The sequence below is a fragment of the Seriola lalandi genome, unplaced genomic scaffold (genome assembly GCF_002814215.2).
Source record: "Seriola lalandi dorsalis isolate HSWRI2012SDOR001 ecotype SW California unplaced genomic scaffold, Sedor1 jcf7180002054371, whole genome shotgun sequence".
Lineage (NCBI taxonomy): Eukaryota > Metazoa > Chordata > Actinopteri > Carangiformes > Carangidae > Seriola > Seriola lalandi.
Window position 1 is genome coordinate 105,418 of NW_019524924.1, and position 18,810 is coordinate 124,227.

An 18,810-nucleotide genomic window follows, 5' to 3' on the forward strand; every position below is an offset into this window, starting at 1 on the left:
AAAAAAAAAAAAAAAAAAAAAGCAATGAACCCAGCTGGGATGCACTTGTTGCTCAATGCTTTTAACTTCAAAAGTCACAAAGCATTCATCACTTTCTTTGTGTCCCCTGGAAACACTTATATTGTCGTGCGTGCTTCTTGCGGCGCGTTTCTATATTTGCCTGTGCTGTGTGTATTTGCACGTGTTCTCTTAAGCCACAGTGCGTTGAGCTCTCAGGGCCACCGTACTTTTCACTAAAACATCCTGATTGTGTGCAGAATGTGTAACTTTTTCAAAACCACAAGAGACATTCATCCATATTCAGTAGAAATATATGAATGAAAATACGTCAGCAGCAGGTAAACTCACTGACAACTAATGTGAAAGCTACAGTTTGTATTATATGTGAAGATTTCAAACCCTTTATAACGATGATCGAGTTATCAATGCTGCATTATCTAATGGTAAGTCAAGAGCTATTCAAGTATACTGTAATAATTTCCTCAAACAGATCTGTGTCTATATACCTGTAGAAGTTGGGCTTTTATCGGGTTTTTTCAAACCTTTCAAGAAATCGTTTCAGAGTCTAACCACTTATTACATTTGCTGGCATTTACGCCATTACAGGCCTGAATGCTGGGCTATGGTGCGTTACAAAGTTGTTTGCCGCATTTTCAGTAAAATGGTGCTTGGCGAATGTAACATGGCGAGCCAAGCAACACACACAAACACCGAGAGCACATAAACATCCGTCATGCGTGTAAAATAAATGTTTTAGCGTTGGCCGCTGAGCGCTGACCTTTACACACACCCCACTTTTCCTGGCGGGATGATACTCAGTTCATCAGCTCTACTCTTTCCCTCCCTCTCTCTTTATCTTACACACACACACACACACACACACACACACACACACACACACATACACACAGACAAGCAGAAGGCTGGCATCTCCTTACGTATGTGAGTTTAAAGCCTTTTTTGTGAAATAGAGGCAATAAGGAAAAGGCAGAATTAGAGATGGAGCGGGAATAGAGGGGAAGGAGATCCAGTGAAAGCATGAAGTTATACACCATTAGACTGAGTGCCTGTCTGGCTGTCAGTCAGCACAGCGAACCGGGTTCAGCTGGCTGTGAGTCACCTCCAGTCTGCAGTGTAAAGCATCTTCAGGCAGACGAAGAAGGGGGGTGGGGTGGGGGGGTGGCTTGGGGTGTTCAGCTTCAGCTGTGTCTGGGCCGAGACACTTTAACCGGCTTACACTTCTGACAACATTTTCTAAACCCTTAAAACATGCCTGGAAACGCCTCAGTGCACTGTGTGTCAGCTCTGGAGTGAAAAGTGCAATCTGTCAGGCGCTAACAATACCATGTCTTTACCAGACTATAAATGTCCAGTAATGGCAAGAGGATTTATCCATCACCACGTCTTCATTTCAGACATGCAATTATCGGGCCCACGCCTGAGTACAAAAGGTAGAGAAGATCACCAAGACAACTGATAATCACGTATCCCATCCATATTCTCTATGCATCATATGACTGTAAGTGTAATGTTGGTGTCTAATAGCCTGTGTCACACACTGAGGAATGTGCATGTTGTGTTTTTGTTTATTTATTATTATTTTTTCCCTTCACCTCTCTACCTTATATTTAATGCATGTGAATCTTCTATATCGTCACCTTCCTAAAATAATGGCCTAAGTCATGTTTTGACAAAAATGTTTTTTTTGCCTAAATCACCCCCTCATGATGCTGGCCACCTCTGGTAAAATCACCTGAATCCTCAGTTGAGGGGAACATGCAATTCTACCCCCGGTTGTATAATGGCCTATGTCAAAAGTGTGACTCTTTTGTTGAGTTTTTTGTGTTTCCTGAATTATTTTTTCCCTTCACCTCTCTACCTTATATTTAATGCATGTGAATCTTCTATATGTTTTAATACTGAAAATAAAGAGGTTTAATCATAAAGAAGACATGCAATTATTTTTTTTAATTTTTTTTTTACCATACACCGAGGACTCATTAGGATTACAAGAAAGAAAACTCGCTATTTCTGTGAATCTATTCTATTTATGACAGCAATTCATGTCTGTAGCCAGTCAGCAGGTGTAAAATTACTGCAGCTGCTCACACGCTGATGGCAATCATGAACATCTTGTTGAGATCATTTCAGAAAAGAGTTCAACAAAATCAGGCGGCTGCTGAAACATACTGGCCATCAGTTTAGTGAAAAAAGATAAAATATGATATGAATTTAAACAAAATTCTTGGTAAAGGTCAAAGAGTTGTGCATCCAACATTTACATACCACGCCTCAGCTATTGTGTTGTCTGTGATCTGACACTCTTTCAGAGGAATGGACTGCTCTTCTATAGCGTTTTTCTAGTCTTACTGACCACTCAAAATTTGCCACATTCCCCCCATTCACACACATATTCATACATCACACCCATACACTGAGGAAACAGCCGTGAGGGGGAACACGTGGTTCAGTATCTTGCCAAAGGACGCTTCGAAACGTGGCCTGGATCGAACCACCGACCTTCTGATTAGTGGATGACCTGCTCTTCCTCCTGAGACCTGATCTTTATTTAAAACTGTACTGTATTCAATTATTGAATATCCCATCAAATGGTGTGTTTATTACGGTCTTACTTGACAACCCACCATCTCAAAAACAGAAGTTTGGCTGGTATGATGGTCTAATTCTGAAGACTGATTCTACATAGTAGGAGTGAGCTCCATATGTGTGTGTGTTGAAAAGTGTGCGTATGTGCTTCAAATTGTACATGATTACAGCTATGCATCTAATAATCAAGCATGCAGAAGAGTGTGCATGTTCCAGCTCTGAATGTGTGACAGTGTATTTGTACAACAGCAGCCCCCCCCCCCAGCCCAAACAATGTTTCTGCATATTTAAAAGGACAGTGAACTGGCAGCCACCTCATGTTTTCCTGTTATCAGTTAAAAAGGTGAGATAAGTCAGAACACAGTGGGGGTCTGATCTCAGACCAGCTGAGGTACTATGATTTAATCTTAACCAATAGAGTCCCATCAGGTAAACTTACAAATCACCTGGTGAAGGGAAAAGGCAGCTTTCTTTTGTATTTCTATGTGTGTGTGTGTGTCTGGGCTGCCATCTGATACCGATGTAAACATGGATGAAAGAGCATCCCTTCTTGTGTTTCAAAGTGTGTGTGTGTGTGTGTCCTCTGTATTACCCCTCATCTTTAGAGAAAATGCAGTGGCCCTCAAGGCAGTTTATGAATGTGAATGAAAGAGGCTACAAGCATTTGTGTGATCCTGTGTGTGTCTGTGTATGTACAGTATGTCTCTGTTTGTGTGTCCAGTCAATTAACCCCGTCTTTAGAGACCCCCCCTCCCTCCACTCCCTCCCTCTTACCAGCTCCCCTTTCCCCACCCCTGAGGCTGTTTCAGTGCGCCATCACATTTTTTCACTGTGTAGTGACTTGCCGTTGCCATGGCAACAGACTCCTCTTCTTCTCTCTCTCTTTTTTTTTCTTTTCCTCTGCGGCCGAGGAATGAAATGTCACTTCTTCTCGACCCTCTGCTAACAAATACACACACACACACACACACACACACAGACACACACACACACACACACACACACACACACACACAAACACAAACACAAACACAACATGCTGTTGACAACTAAATGCCAGATTCTACGCAGGAAGTCAGAAGCATGACGCCAGGATTTTAGAGTGAAGTAACACATACGCAGACACACACAAACCTGCAGCCGGTTGTGCAGTATTGACCTTGTTTCGGATGCATTCTGTCAGACTCTTAGTTGAACCCTTTCCCGCTCTTTAGCCGCTCCCCACATCACATCACAGTCTCACAACTCATCCTCATCTTTAACAACAAGCAGCGCAATCACCAACTTTCTTCAGTCCAGCTCCACTTAACAACAAAAAACAATGCCCTTTGAGGCTTCAGTCTAGTTGGCTGCGGCCAATTAGATAGTTGCATGGCAACAGGAGTGATGCAATGCTCCTCGTGCCCTTTGAGTTCCTGTTCTCTCTGGTCAGAGCTTCACTGTGTGAGAGCAGAGAAACAAAGCAACACCGTAGTTTTACTTCATCCTTGTGGAGACACACATTCCTACATATATATGAAAAACCCTCAAAACTTTCATATACAGGCTGCCCCCCAGTACAGGTCAGACCAGTCGGCATCAGTCACCATTAGAGGTGAAACACAGAGTTACGATATGTATCTGTATCTGTTTATGTCAAAAAAAAAAAAATCTGCATTTGTATGTATTTGATTTTATACCAGCAGTGGGCGGGGCCTTCAAACAAACCAGCCGAAGCTGTAAAATATTTTAACCACGTACTGTAATTAATCAAGTGATAAAACATGATTTGGACTCGGGAACAGTGGAGAAATATGTTTGAAGTTGGTGTGAAGTGTTTATGATAAAAAATTAAGAAGGCTATTGACCAAAAATGCTTGAGCCATGTTGAATAGTAGAAATAAAAGTTTGTGTGTGCGGTGGGAGAACGTTCAGATGAACTTAGAGGGTCTTTGATAAAAATCTGAAACTCTCCATCAGCCAGACACAACATTCTTCATTGGTTAATGAGGTAAAAAAAAAAAAAAAACATTGTCCTGCGCTGCACAACAAATGTGCTGAACACTTATGAAAATTTATTGAGGATGAACTTGAAATTAAAACTTAGTCCATGGCCTTTTAAATTCCAACTGAATCATCAGACAAATACAGTAATAAGTAACGAAACAGCGATGTGGTTTGTTTCTGTTCAGATGTCATTAACAGTGAATTTACATCCCCGTCTCGTCACCGTGTGCTGAGTGTTTACACAATGGCACAATATTATGTGATGAAAGCAGAGCATAAAAACTACACGAGCAATATAAAGAAAATAAAAGCTTGTAAAGCCACAAGTAAAAATGTTAAAAGGATGTAAGATCAAATAGAGGGAGTGTGACATGACGGGAGCAAATGAAACTACCTGTAAGAGAGAAAATAAACTGGAGAAGATTAATAAAATGGCTTGTGGCAGATACTTCCTGTATCCGTCTGCTCACTGCTTTCGCCCAGAAGCTTCTGGCTGCATCGCTGACATTTCCCCACAATTGATTTTTCTTTCTTTTTCTTTTTTTTCCCTTTTCTTTTAGGCCACAACTCTGTTTCATCTCCCCTGCAGTGAAGCTCCAACACCTGGTGTCTTATCTCTGCAAACTGACATTTTTTTTCTCCTGAGCACTGCTCAACCGCACTGTTTGGAAAAGACAAAAAGATCACCAACTGTTTTCACAGAGAATGAGATGAAACCGATCGACTGAATACTTAAGCTAAAGCACGAGACTAATAGGATATATCAGTTTCTCAATAATTTCCTCTCCTCAGACACAAACTGCACTCGGTCACATGTTTCCTGCCCACCCTCCTGCTTCCATCCACTTGTCATCTCTCACCATGAATCCCCTCCTCATCCCGCTGAAGAGTGAAGTTTCAGACAGAAATCAGAAGGGGTGAGTGAGCACGTGAACTTTTAAGACTGAAAGCATGAGAGAACGACAGAGAGAGAGAGAGAGAGAGAGAAACTCAAAAGGAGAGTTTGCTGGAGGCTTTTTTACTGCTCTCTGTGTCGCTGCCTCTCTCCTCCATCACCTCCCACTGATCCTCTTTCAACTCCACAGACTGAATCGTTGTGTTTGACTGGTCAGTGCTTTGAGATTCAAAGCAAGATCTCAGTTAGAGAACATTTTTTATGATTACATATGCTGCGCGCCAAGCCATTACAACGTCATCATAAACTCATCAGGACTGGTTTTAATTATTGAAATGACTCTGAGGCATGGGAAACGCTGTGATTACTGTATGATCACTGTATGAGCCAGTACACCATGATAAATCTCAAAGCTATTACAAACACAGTGCGTGAGCCAACAGCAGAACTTTGCAGTAATTAAAACGTCGTGAGTCGACGTATTTACTCTCCACAACAGAATGAGGCCGTTAAAAACAACTATTTACTTCTGAATAATCAATTTTGTGTTCAATAAAACGCCGTGCACGCTCACTCTCAGCTACTGCGAGACCCTCTCTCTCTCTCAAAAAAAAAACCCCACATAATCGCTCTCATTAGCGTCATCGTGCTTGACAGAGCAGCTGCCCCTTCGGTCAGCTCTCAAATGGCTCTCGCCGCGCTGTGAAAATTTGCCGGCTCCCTCCATTTAACGGCATCCATTATAACTCACTTGGAGTAAAGAGCTGGGGATGATTCAGCAGACTGCTAGAGATTGGTAAAGTGAGAGAGTGGGGCTCCTCTGCTCGTCTCCCTGAGTCAGTGGTGCCATCAAGTGGCTGGGATGGAGAATGTAGCATCTACCATCACACTCTAAGTGTGTGTGTGTGTGTGTGTGTGTGTGTGTGTGTGTGTGTGTGTGTGTGTTGTGGTGGGAAATACAGTAACACAGCCTCCTTACCTCTGTCGTTGCCACTGGCATATTGAAGAGGCTTGCTCTTGTCGATGCTGTTGAAGCTCTGGCTGCGACGGTTGAGGTTGGATGAGCCTGGGCTCCTGGAGGCCCCGCTGCCTGCAGCAGGTACCCTGGACGGCCCCGGTAACCTGCGGGGGCCAAGGCAGAAAGGGAAGGGTTTAAAAGGTGAAACTGACACACTGGAGTTTAAGCTTTATAAAAATGGCCGGAGGCAGAGCTGCTTTCAGGTCACAAATATGTTAATAGTCATGTTGATGCTCAGTGGTGGGTGGATGAAACTATTTCTCATTTGTTACTTATAGCCAGAAACGTTGTAATTCTCTGCCTCCACCCACCTCTTACCTCTTACTTTAGAGCTGTTTCGCTTCAGGCAAGGTTTTTAATAAACATACTTTTCTGTTGCAGAAAAATCGACGCTGATAAATGTTCACGCTTCAAAGGATCGGTTCACATATTTAACTGATCTACTCCACCCCGACTTGTCAGCTCGCTCTCTCAGATCAAATAAGTCAAAGCTACTGTCTGTTCCACAGTCCCACTCAAAAACTTGTGCTGATTGAGTTTTTGAGGGCAGCACCCAAGGTGCGGGGTGCTCTACCTGCACCTCTAAAGTCTGCAGACTCTGTGGAGTCATTTAAAAAGCAGTAAAGGACTTATCTGTTTAAACAGGCTTTCCAATAATCAGTTTACATTTCACTGGATACTCAGCTGTATCCCTGTGCTGTACTTTAACTGATTTTATTTGTTTATGACACTACGTGATCCCCTCAAGCGATGGGGGACAAAATCCACAGGTCTCATTCAGTGGAAAAACGACTTCTTAAGTTGAGCTTAAGTTAGCCGTCAGACTTCTGCAGATCAATTAGGTTTTTTCCTAAATTACATCGTTTTTTAACACTAAATTCCCTTCGTGTTTTCCCAGTATTTCCTTGGCAGCAACTCCAAACAAAGCAACTCTGACAGATATCCAGTCGATTTGTATGATTCAGACTGTTGAAGTCTCATATTAGCTTCAGCTGAACTGCGCGGAAAGAAGACTGTGGATTTGGTCCCACAAAACAAGTGTCAAAAACAGTATCACAAAAATACCGAGCACAAGTCAGACCTGGCTGTGAAAGAAACAGAACAGGCAGTGAGGTATAAGTTGAAAGAGTCCTTCCATTGTGTCATGAATACTAACCCTGAGCTCGGTGTGTAAGATGAAGATAAATCACTTTACAGACAGAGTGTGTGTGTGTGTGTGTGTGTGTGTGTGTGTGTGTGTCTGGGTTGAGAAGGGAGGATGAAAGAAGGAGGTGAACTTGGTAAAACTGACACTCTGTAAGTGACAGATAATCCAGACAGATACAAATGTTCGGCTCAGTGAGATCTGTCAGTACACGTTATGTTACGGGAGGAAAAAAGAACCTTGAGTAGACGGAAATAGGTGTTGGAGACATTTCTTATGTCCTTTATTGTGTCCTCCCTCTTTCATCCTCCTACCATGTATAGTTTCATACTGCAACTCTTCATTTCTTTTACAACTACTCACATTGTATAGAGACACAAAGGCTAACACACACACACCTGCTGGGAGGTTTGTGTTTTCACTCTCTCGCTCTCTTACACACACACACACACACACACACACACACACACACACACACACACACACACACACACACACACACATGCGCGCGCGCACTCACATAATCAGAGTGAAAGCTGCCAGTGTCAAATGTTGATTTGCCATGCTGCAGCTGGAGGATTTTCACGACTCTCAGGAGAGCGCTAAAGTAATTATACCATCAGAAACCTGTTGTTATGGCGCAATAACTTTACATTGCATTTTTTTGTGCACTTTGCCAGATGTTTTCACTCATCTGTTTGTTAGTACGTTGTTTCAAAAACAGATCTGGCAGCTGGTTTGAGGATCATGACAAAATTTATGATAACTTTAATATATTACTACTATTAATCTTCACAGTAAATGGTTGGATGTGATTCCAAAGACAACATTTTACGCCAAAATATATAAGGTAGTGTAAAATATATATCAGTACAGTGGAATCCATTTGAATTGCATGTTTGACAAAAGAAGCAATGCACAAAAAGAAAGACTGCAGAGAAACTGCAGGGAACCTAACACACACACACACACACACACACGCACACACACACATACACACAAAAGTAAGTGGCAAGGTGGGAGCAGAGAAAGGTAATGCTGAAAACATGGGCCTTGAGTGAGGACCTTGCTTGGATTACAGGGCTGGAGTTGTTTTCATTCACAGCCTGGTCTTGGTCAATATAAAGAGGGAAAGAAGAAACTTTGAATAGACTCGAACAACTTCCTGTCTTTCTGTCTTCTCTGCCTGAAAGCTGTCGTGATGTCCTTTAACAAAGATAATCGATTCGCTACGCCGAATATGTCACTCGTGTCTGTGTTGCAGATGGAGCCGAGATGTCGGAGGGGGAACGTTTTTTTATAGTGATGGAATCCTGAAGTGGTCAAAACCTCTCAGCGGAGAAAAACTTATTTAATATGTTCCATTTTGTCTCTCAGGCCTTTACTTAATAAAATAAACAAATAGAGGAACAGACTGACATGTAGCATGAATGAAAAAACATCTTTGATTATATAGAAATATCTTCCCACACTGCCTGCAGTGCTCTTTTCTTCCTTTTGAAGTTCATCTGGAAGAGACACGAGACAGTTCACTTCTCTCACATTCACTACTTCCTGCTTTAGATTTGGTTCAGGTCAACTTTAGTTTGACTCGTCACACTGATTCCAAGAGAATCAGTCAACAGCTAAAGATAAAAAAAAAAGTCAATGAGTTCCCAAATCAACACTAAAACTATTTAGTAAAGGAGCCACACTCGGTCTTTTATTTCCCTGGTGTATCCCTGTAACACTTGAAGGTCAGTAACACAACAGAATTAAAAGCTGGTGATCTAATGGTTTTCATACATCACACAAATAACTCTGCTCCAGACAAAACTAATGCTCCCAGTTCATCTTTTAACGTCACCTCAGCTGGACAGCTTTTGCTTTCAAGTCAAGCCAAGTTAAATAATATCACAAATCACAAATTTGCCTCAAGGGGCCTCAACAGCGTTACAACATCCTCTGTCCTTATATCGTCGAATAAGACGAGGAAAAACTCCCCAGAAAACCCTTTAACAGGAAGCAATCGTAAGAAACAGGGGAAGGCAACACTATTAACTGTACATGAGTAAAGCAAATGATGCTTTTAACCATAAAAAGTCAGCACTTCTGCTGTTGCAGCGGAGAGACTTGAATGGTTTATAATAGCAAAAAAGAAAATCAAGTTTAGTTTGGGTAACTGCTCAAAAAATAGAACAAGGCTCAGCGATTAAGTAACCCGCACAGCATGAAGCCAGAGCCAAACTGCTTAATAAGTCAGTTCATGTGCTGAGAAATGCAAACATTGTTTCATGCCGACAATTGTGCAGAAATAAAATGTGCTCAAGAGCAAAAACCTGACATCGAGAAGCAGCAAATGTGCCAGTCCTGTGCGCTAAGTTCCTTTGAATTTTTCACATCCCGCTTTCACATCCAACTGCACATCGGCAGCGGTGACGACAGACTGCAGACAGCGGACTGTTTAGAGATGCTGATCCAGGTCTGAGAGCACAGACTTGGTGCTCTGCCTGGCTGATCTCACTGAGCTGCAGCCAGAGGTGGTCCTCAGCCCAGAGCTGAGGCCGCCTCACCGGGCTGACACAGACGGACTGATACAGTAGCAACCACATACTGTAATCCAGAGCCGGAGGAGAGAGAGAAGGCAAAGAAAGCAGCACAGCAAAGAAGACAGCCATGGAACTTTGGTGCCAAAATGAAATATGTCACAACAACATGCACGCACACATAAATGCACTGATAATAGTAGCTTTAGTGCTGGGAGCTTTCAAAGGTACCAACAACAAGGAGAGGAACAGAAAAGGTCTAGGAATGAAATCTAAAAAAACAAGGAGAATGAAAAGAACAAAAGAAGCGAGAAAGCGGAATAGAACATGATGCAGAGAGGGGGAGACCCAGAGAGCTGATACTATAGCTGTAAACCCAGACAAGAGAAAGTGAAAGATAAACAGAGGGAAAATTAGCGAGAGATTGAGGCAATTCAGATGGAAATCAGAGGTAGTTCCTTTTATCATCAGATTCTTTCATCTTCCAAAACACATGTTTGATAATGCATCAGCAAAATGGTGGTGGAGAGGGAAATACGATGTAAATTCTGGACAGTGCTTTTGTTTTAGGACAGACTTCTCACTTGCAGGATCTGTATCCTGTAAGTGGGGTGAAGAGAAGGGTGAAGAGGAGAAGAGAGGAGCTGGACATCACATTATTCAGCCTGTCAGTCACCGGATATCACCAATGGTTCTTGCAGAGGAGAGAGCATTTCCTATTCATTTCCCCTGCCAAGGTGTTGCAAGTGAATCTGGAGATTCAACCAACCTCATGCCTAATTCTTATAAGAACATCTTCTATTTACCACAGGGCAAGGAAACTGATCTGCCATTCACACCTCCTTCAAGGCAAAGTAAGGTCACCGAAGACTTAATAAAATAGGAGAAAAAGCACAAGTGGGCAGGTGGCCAACAAGCTGTCCAACATCCCCCCCTGCTGCATTGATGATGAACTTTAAGGGCCACACCAGTGTGTTACACCCTAGCTATCCATTTCACAAACCATGCTCTGCTTCAGAAATTCGAATGTATTTTTGGACCGTTCCAGGCTGCCATTGATTTGCATTCATTTCTGTATTTCATGAAAATCAATGAACAGACTCTTGAAATACAAAAAATTGTGCAGACTTATGTTTACTGTGATGGATGATACAATACAAGTGTCAAGAGACTACTAATTGAGTTTGAAGAAAATCAATGGAAATCAATGGCTGCATGGAACTGTAGGAAAAATAACTGAAAAAGAAAAACTGCAAAGCCGCAAAAATCTACAAAAAGGTACAAATTAGTTGCACTTAATGTTCCTCTCCAGATATGTTCTCTGCTATGATTAATATTTAGTTAAACATGGTTTTCCCACATAAAAAAATGATGTCATGGTGTTGACTGATTGTTTCAGTCATGATATGTCTTGTTTTATATAAAAAACACCATATGGATGTTAACAAGTTTAAAACACTTGATTTTCATCGGAGGGGGTCTTTAAAGAGACAAAACCTGAAATCACAGTGCTATGGTCCTTTAAAGGCTGCTGTCAGGAGAGCATATGAAAGTGCTGAGCCTAGGGGGGGAGTCAGCATGTAACCATACCCATGTTGCTTTGTAGTCACAATAGGTTTATTTGGATCACTTTATTCATACTGTAAAGCTCTTTCAGCCCAATTTTGGTCACATGTCCTCATCAAAGAGAACTGTAGCTCAGTTCAATCACAGGGGAAATAGAATAAGAATCAATGACATGAAGCAAACCATTATGAGGGTGGCAAAAGTAAATGAAAAGCTCTGTGTTGACACAGAGTCTCATACTCAGAAGGCAGAACATCGCAAAAGCCACCAAGGGAAACCACACCTGCTGCCTCTGACACATGCTTATTTAGCTATTTCATTATGTGTACTTCACTTTCATAAAAGACAGAGAAGGACAACTATGGTAATAGGAACACTTCCCCTGAGAAGGTAGGTACACTAAGTGGGTGTGTTTCTGCACCTGTTACGAAAAAACTGAAAGGAGTAAAAAGTTCAGTTGATGTTGTAAAAAGGTTATTTCCTTTAGCTCGGCCTAAAATAAAGAGCACAGAAATCCCATTAGACTTTAGCACCTTGAGGGAAACATTTTTCAACACATTCAGGACAGAGATACATCAACTGTTGTCCCAATTTAGAAGTGCTGAAAGTTTCTTACTCAATAAGGCAGTTCATGGTGAAAGAAAACATTATAATCACATGGCAACAGAGGGATGGTTACACTGTCAATGCTCTCTGACCTCTGACACAGTTTTTGTTTTTGTATTTGTGTTGCATGCGTATCTTCATCAGTGTGCAGGAATTAGTGAGCTATTTCTGCAGAGCAGCAGCAGCAGCAGCAGCAGCAGCAGCAGCAGCAGCAGCAGCAAGGTTTGTTGTCAGTGCTGTGAGAGGGCAGATTACCACCCATAGGGCTGAAGCTGCTTGCTGCAGCATTTTTGCCATTGCTCAGTGGCGGCTGGAGAGGAATTATTTGCCAGCACGCTGGTTCCCACTGCCTCTGAGCTGCCTGGAACAAATGCTGCAAGCATCAGACAACTGGACACTGGGGTGTGCACATACAGTATGTGTGGGCAGGCTTGTGGGTGCATGTCTAATATGAACATATGTGTATAGCATGTCTTTGTATCTGTATGCTTTTGGTAAGTGTGTGTACTGTGCTAATGCCCAAATCTGTGCATGAACACTTACAGCTGTGTGTGTGATAGGTTTGCCATCTCACACATGACACTAAACACAAAGAGTGTCATTATAATGCCTGGCAGCTTAACTCGCAAAACCTTCTTTGCAAAGACGTGTAAAAGGGTTATTCTCTAAAGACACATCACACAGAACAGCACTGCTCAAGTGGTAAGAGCTCTGGACTGAGGACAGAGATTAACAGGGTTTAAGTGCAAGTAAACTACCTGTGTGAAAGCCTTGCATGGTGACCCTCAACTTAAATTCTTTTTGTGGCAAAGGACTCACTGCTGTGCTTATGCACTACAGCATTCACTAGTCATCAAATCATGACTGACATTTTTTTTCTTTTAAGTTTCCATCAGAGAGGTTATGTTTTCACATGTGTTTGTTTGTTTGTCCGTCAGCAGAATAAGGCCAAAAGTACTGAAGTACTTTTTTTCCCTATGAAGTCTGCTGTATGTTGTTTGACACTGACCTGATCTGAGTGCCCTCCTAATTGTTTGTGTATTCTGCTTTGATGGCCCTGTTTTCAACCTGAATACAGCTACTTAAAGTTTGTGTTAGTTTTGGTGCAATTCATTTCAAATAAAACTCTGTAATTCATTGTAATTATTGTAATTATCAGCACTTGCTTACTTGCGCATTACTCACATGGACCGGCATGGAAATAACATTCTCAGAAATCACCTTCACAATTACACGTGTGTCATTTTGGCTGCAGTAGCCTTGACTTTAATGAGTAGAACCACAACATGACACAAAAACAACACAAGCAAGGATATTTCCCAGAAAAGATCTGTCACACTACGGGTGTTCAAAACTGAAAAGGTTAATTAGGCTGAATCACCTGTGAAAAGATAGTAGGGAATATAATAATGAACATTAAGCACATTGAGAGAGACTGCTCTGTCACTGTGAGTCATTGGTTTAAGCTGTCATGAGACACAGCTACACTTGGCTGAAGCATCCTTTAGCAGAACACTGAATTCCTATCAGCTGTTCTCTAGCTGACCTTGACCTTTAACCAGTGACCCCCCCCCGGTTGGTAACAGAGTGTCAAAAAAAACATGAAAGCATCACGCAAAACGGACAAACGTGTGCAGGCATGCAAAATAAAAGTTACATGAAATTTTGTCCCATATTTACCGTGTGTTTTTCTTCTGTGGTGACCCTATTCCACTGTGGCTCGGAGGACTTGCATATCGTGCTGTGAGACTGAGGAGAGAGCAGAGATGACAGACAGACTGTTAACACACTCAGATGAGGAATGAGACCAGCGTCTTGCTGGAATTTTCTTAATCCATGCCTTAATGTAATAATGTGAGTGAGAGGAGGTATTCAGATAGAAACAGCGAGAGGAAAACGAAGAGATAAGCAGGGAGAGAAAAGAAGAACCACATGGCACATACTGGAGCACGCCAGCAAACATTTCTTTGATTTTTTCACATGATGGCTCACACATGTTTATTACCACACACGTATGACTAAGCCAGTAACATTCGTTCATAGGGCCGCTGAGATGAAATGGCCCAAAAAACTTTCACAATCAATTTCGTGGAGGCACCGTTTGAAGAAAGTCCCAAAAAACACACTATACGCAGAGGCAAAGGAAATACCCACAGCACCAGTCACAGTTTATAACCAAACACTCACTGTTAGTCATTCACAGAGACGGGAATTAAAGCTGGCTGCTGCACTCATGTTTGACAGGAAGTAGTTAAGCTACTTGTAGAGTGCTTTATGAATGAAGAGATGTCTTTAATCATCATAGTACACCCTGTAAACAATGAAAAGTTAAAGACCAGGTGGCAAGGCTGTTTATTCCTCTGTGTAAATGTCCTGTGTGAAGTGTATGACTTGCAAATCATGTGAGTATCACAAACTGAATGAACAGACCCTCTATTGAAAGTTGGCCTCTCTATCATCTAGACATACAGTATATTCTTTTTTTTTTCAGCTATTAGCCTTAAATGCCTTTGGGAAATAATTATTATGTATTGCTAAGTAACAACTGAAAACCCACTAAAAACAGTAGTATCCAGTATCAGTACCAGTACCTGTATCATTTGTATTTCAGCCAATGAGTAAAGAGGAAGGGGATCCTGATGGACATTCAAGCTAACTGCTCCTTAGCTAGTGAAATATTAGCATTATCACAGAAGTGGCTATTGTTGCTACTTTCTCACTCTGTTTAAAAAGAAAACTAAATTTGAACTCACAAACTGAAGCTAAATAAAGAGTAAGTGTTAAAGTTCAATCAAACTACTGTATATATTGCTGGCAGTGCTATGGCAGGCTCAGTGAATCTATGCTTACATTATTAGTTATGTAAATGGATTTAAAGCTTCAAATTTAGCTGCTACTAACACAGATCAACCTATTTTGAAGGCACTTACAGAAATATATAAGTATTTCACTGTGTAATTAAAGAAAATTAAATAAATAAATAATTAAATGATCATAATACACAAACTCACCGGAAGGATGAATTTCAAAAGCAGTTTGGTCACAGTAGCCTTAACTAATGTAAAGTAAGTTGTTGGCTAAATTCTATTCCCAACAAATTCTGACTGTTTTTCAGTCCCACAATAATTTTAATAAAGCATTAAATATCTTATACACGCAAAGTCCCCCTGTTTGACTGACACATTACAAATAAATGCATTTCTGGAAAGAAGAATTCCAGCTAATTGTAGACTTTAACTCGTACCTTCAACAGGGTGAACAGAGATAGAAACCTGAGTTTTCCTCTCAGTTCCTCTTCAGGACGGAGTCGCAGTAGTTGAAGACGTTCAGCAGCAAAACCATCATACAACTGTCCTCTAGACTGACCAGAGCTTCAACTGGAGCACAGAGGAAGCAGCATACACTGCAGTCTGTTCAGACGTCCTTCTTTTCTGACAACGGGGGAACAACTTGTTCTCTGTTTTGTGATTGTGGGCTGCTGGTTTGGCGTTGGTGAGTGAAAGTGGACAGAGACAATAAACTACCTATACTGGGTAGCTGAATGACGCACAGCAATCATCGCATCTCATTTTCTGCTTTTAGTGCACACTTGTCAGTTTTGCATAAACAAATGCCAACAACTGCGAAATCAGACTTTTACATTTGAACAGATTCATGCATTTAGCTGACACCCTGAGCAGAGTGAATAAAATGTGAGTTCATCAGCAAAAGAGCAAACAACTCAAAAACTAAAAGTACTGCTTCGAGTACAACATTTGAAAATATATGAGTCACTTTATGAAAGGGATTGCACACCTCAGACATACCATCAAGAAACTGACCATGACTTTCATAAAATTTATTACTGATCAATATCACAGCAACCTCTTATTCAAGCATCATTTCCTCTTCAGCAGATGTATAATAAAGGCAAGAGTGGGACAGAAGTTTTAGGCCTTGCTGAGGTGATTTCTATTAATTGACTGAATAAATTTCTCTAGTGCGCTAGTGCTTTGTTCAGAGAATTCAAACTGTAAACGACAAGGATCTTTTGAGGAGGTGAGCAGAGTTGTAATAAGTACAAGCAACGCATATATATATATATATACACACACTCACACAAGCCTCTCACCATCTATTTCTCTCCCTTTAGACAATTAGCCTCAGTTTGAAACCACCTGTGATGATGACCTTGCAGGTTTTCATGCTTCCATGTCATACTAACAAGCTTCAGAGCAGACAGCAGAAAACATGGGGGAGCAAGTTCAGGGCAGTTTCCCATCATAGTGGCAAGCACCTTTGTATCATGTTATTAATGAACTATATTATACATGACATGTTGGTTAATGGTGTCTGACAACTAAATACATTCCCCTTAACGTCCCGAAACCCCTCACAACCTGCAGTGCATTTCAGCTCCCGTTAGTGTGTTTTGTGCTCTGTTAAATACCCTAAATGACACTCAGCACACAGAAAAGACAAGCTGAGACAGAGATTAATGGAGCCAGCCGCACTCTAAAATGCTTCTTCAGCATTTTGATGGAAAAAAGAAAAAAGGGTCGGGCATAAATGTATGCATCGCATTCCTCTCTAAGTAAAGTTTTTATCCTTTGCTTCGCTTTCTCTGTCTTCTCTCTCTTTTTGTTAGAGAGGGAGTGCAGTGCAAGGTTGTTAGCAAGGAGGAACAAGTGTTATCTTCAAAGTCAGCAAAGGCCACAGAAGTCTAAGAAAAGTAGTCTAAGTGCAGCTCATGTAGGAGCAAGCCCACGGTTGTATATGACAGTAATGGCATACCGGTGCACAATTTCCCACCACAGGACCCGTCCTGACCCCCTCCCCCTCACCTCCAACTTTATAAAATGCAATGAAACAAGAAAGTAATGGTATAGAGCAGCCAGCCTGGAGTGCCAACCCACTACATTTATGATCTTTCCAATGTGGAAAAAGAGACACCAGAACACACAGAGGGATCCAGGAGCAGGGGAAGGAGATGGGGTGCTGGTGGAGGTGAAAGGGAGGGTGGTGGTGGGGTGGGCGGGCAGTGCAGTCTGTCACTTTTGATTGAATACAACATACATCAAAGGCCCCTCCGTTTAATCGACCAGGACATTGTGCTACACACATGCAAGTGATATTGGATGCCATCGCTGTCCTATTAAATGTGAGTAATATCAGGTTAAGCCTGACTGTGGCCACAGCTGAGGTCAGACGCAAACTGATGGGTTTTAGATCCAAAATGGCAGCGCTCAGGAGCTCAGGCCAGTGTGATGACAGCAGGTAATGAGATGCCATTTGACCTTCATGTCCAGGAGGGGGGGGGGGGCGCTCGCTTCTCAACCCTCCTTCTAGCTTGTCAGTCAAAACAACCCAAATGAGTGTTCATTGAGCTGCTAGATGACACTTGTCAGCGACTGTTACAAATGTCTGTCACAAAGATGATTCATGTCACCACCTTCTATAGTTTTAGTTGGTCGCAGTTGGTTTAGGAAACTAGAGGTACTGTACTTGGTTAAAGTTAGAGAAAGATCCCGGTCATGGTTAGAAGGAGACACGATGCAAACCGTAGTGTGTTTGTTGTTAAAGGCAGACAATTTGTGCATCTAAACAGTCATCTTAACTTCTTCCCTAAAAACCTATGCAATACTATTATGATGCTCTGTTACTTCCCACATTGCTTGTTGTAGATAACAGTTATTATTTGAATGAATACAAATCTCAGGCCTGAAAATCACAGAAGCCATTTCCAGTGTTTGAACTCATCACCATGACGTCAGTTTTCAGTCTCCAGCAGAAAAGTAAATGTTGCTTCAATGTCAAATGAATTTTAATGAACATGTCTGGAGGAGACAGTTACCAAACAAAACAGGGAAAGAGCATCAGATCCAAACAGTTCTTCTTATTAGTGGAGCAAAAAAAGAGGAATACATGCAGCATAAAAGATGGATTTATCTACCGCTCTTTGAGCAAGCTGATGACAAGACTAATAAATGATTGCAACCAAAATCTGTCAGCATATGTTGCCTATGAGAAAGGCTAGAAAAAATAATATCCATATCTGTTAACATCTTGTAATAAAAGCTACAACAATAAAAGCACTAATCCATGATGTATGACGGACTCTGACTCTGAAACAATAAACAGGACAAATTGAACCAAACTATTTACCAGTTCATGATGCCACTAACATTATTCCATCCTCCTCATATCACCATGTGAAAATGATCCCAACTCCGTCCCCTGGACTCGGCCACAAAAACACACACTCGCTGCTCAGGCTGAGACTGTACCTAGGAGACGAGTCAGGCTTGGCCAGGCTGTTGGCTCTCCCATAAGGCAAGCGGCTCTTCCTGTCGCGAGACACGGCGGTGGGCAGGCGTGAGGAGCGCCAGACCAGGGGGTCAACTTGTTCGCCCCGGGACATGGTGAGTTAAAGAGGGAGGGTATTACTGTGCCCTGCCAGGCCCGGGCCCCCCTGCCTTCTAGA

General features: G+C 41.8%; 1 protein-coding gene across 2 annotated transcripts in view; it reads right to left on the minus strand.

Moving 5' to 3' along the window:
- The window catches only part of nav3 (neuron navigator 3), a 206,237-nt gene that overhangs the window by 89,901 nt on the left and 97,526 nt on the right, over positions 1–18,810 (minus strand). For both annotated transcript variants that reach the window (XM_087174682.1, XM_023408709.1), the window contains exons 6-7: positions 14,028–14,096; positions 6,468–6,610 (exon numbers count right to left, since the gene is read on the minus strand). In XM_087174682.1, the coding sequence (XP_087030808.1) occupies positions 6,468–6,610; positions 14,028–14,096 (212 nt within the window). The remainder of the gene's footprint in view (positions 1–6,467; positions 6,611–14,027; positions 14,097–18,810) is intronic.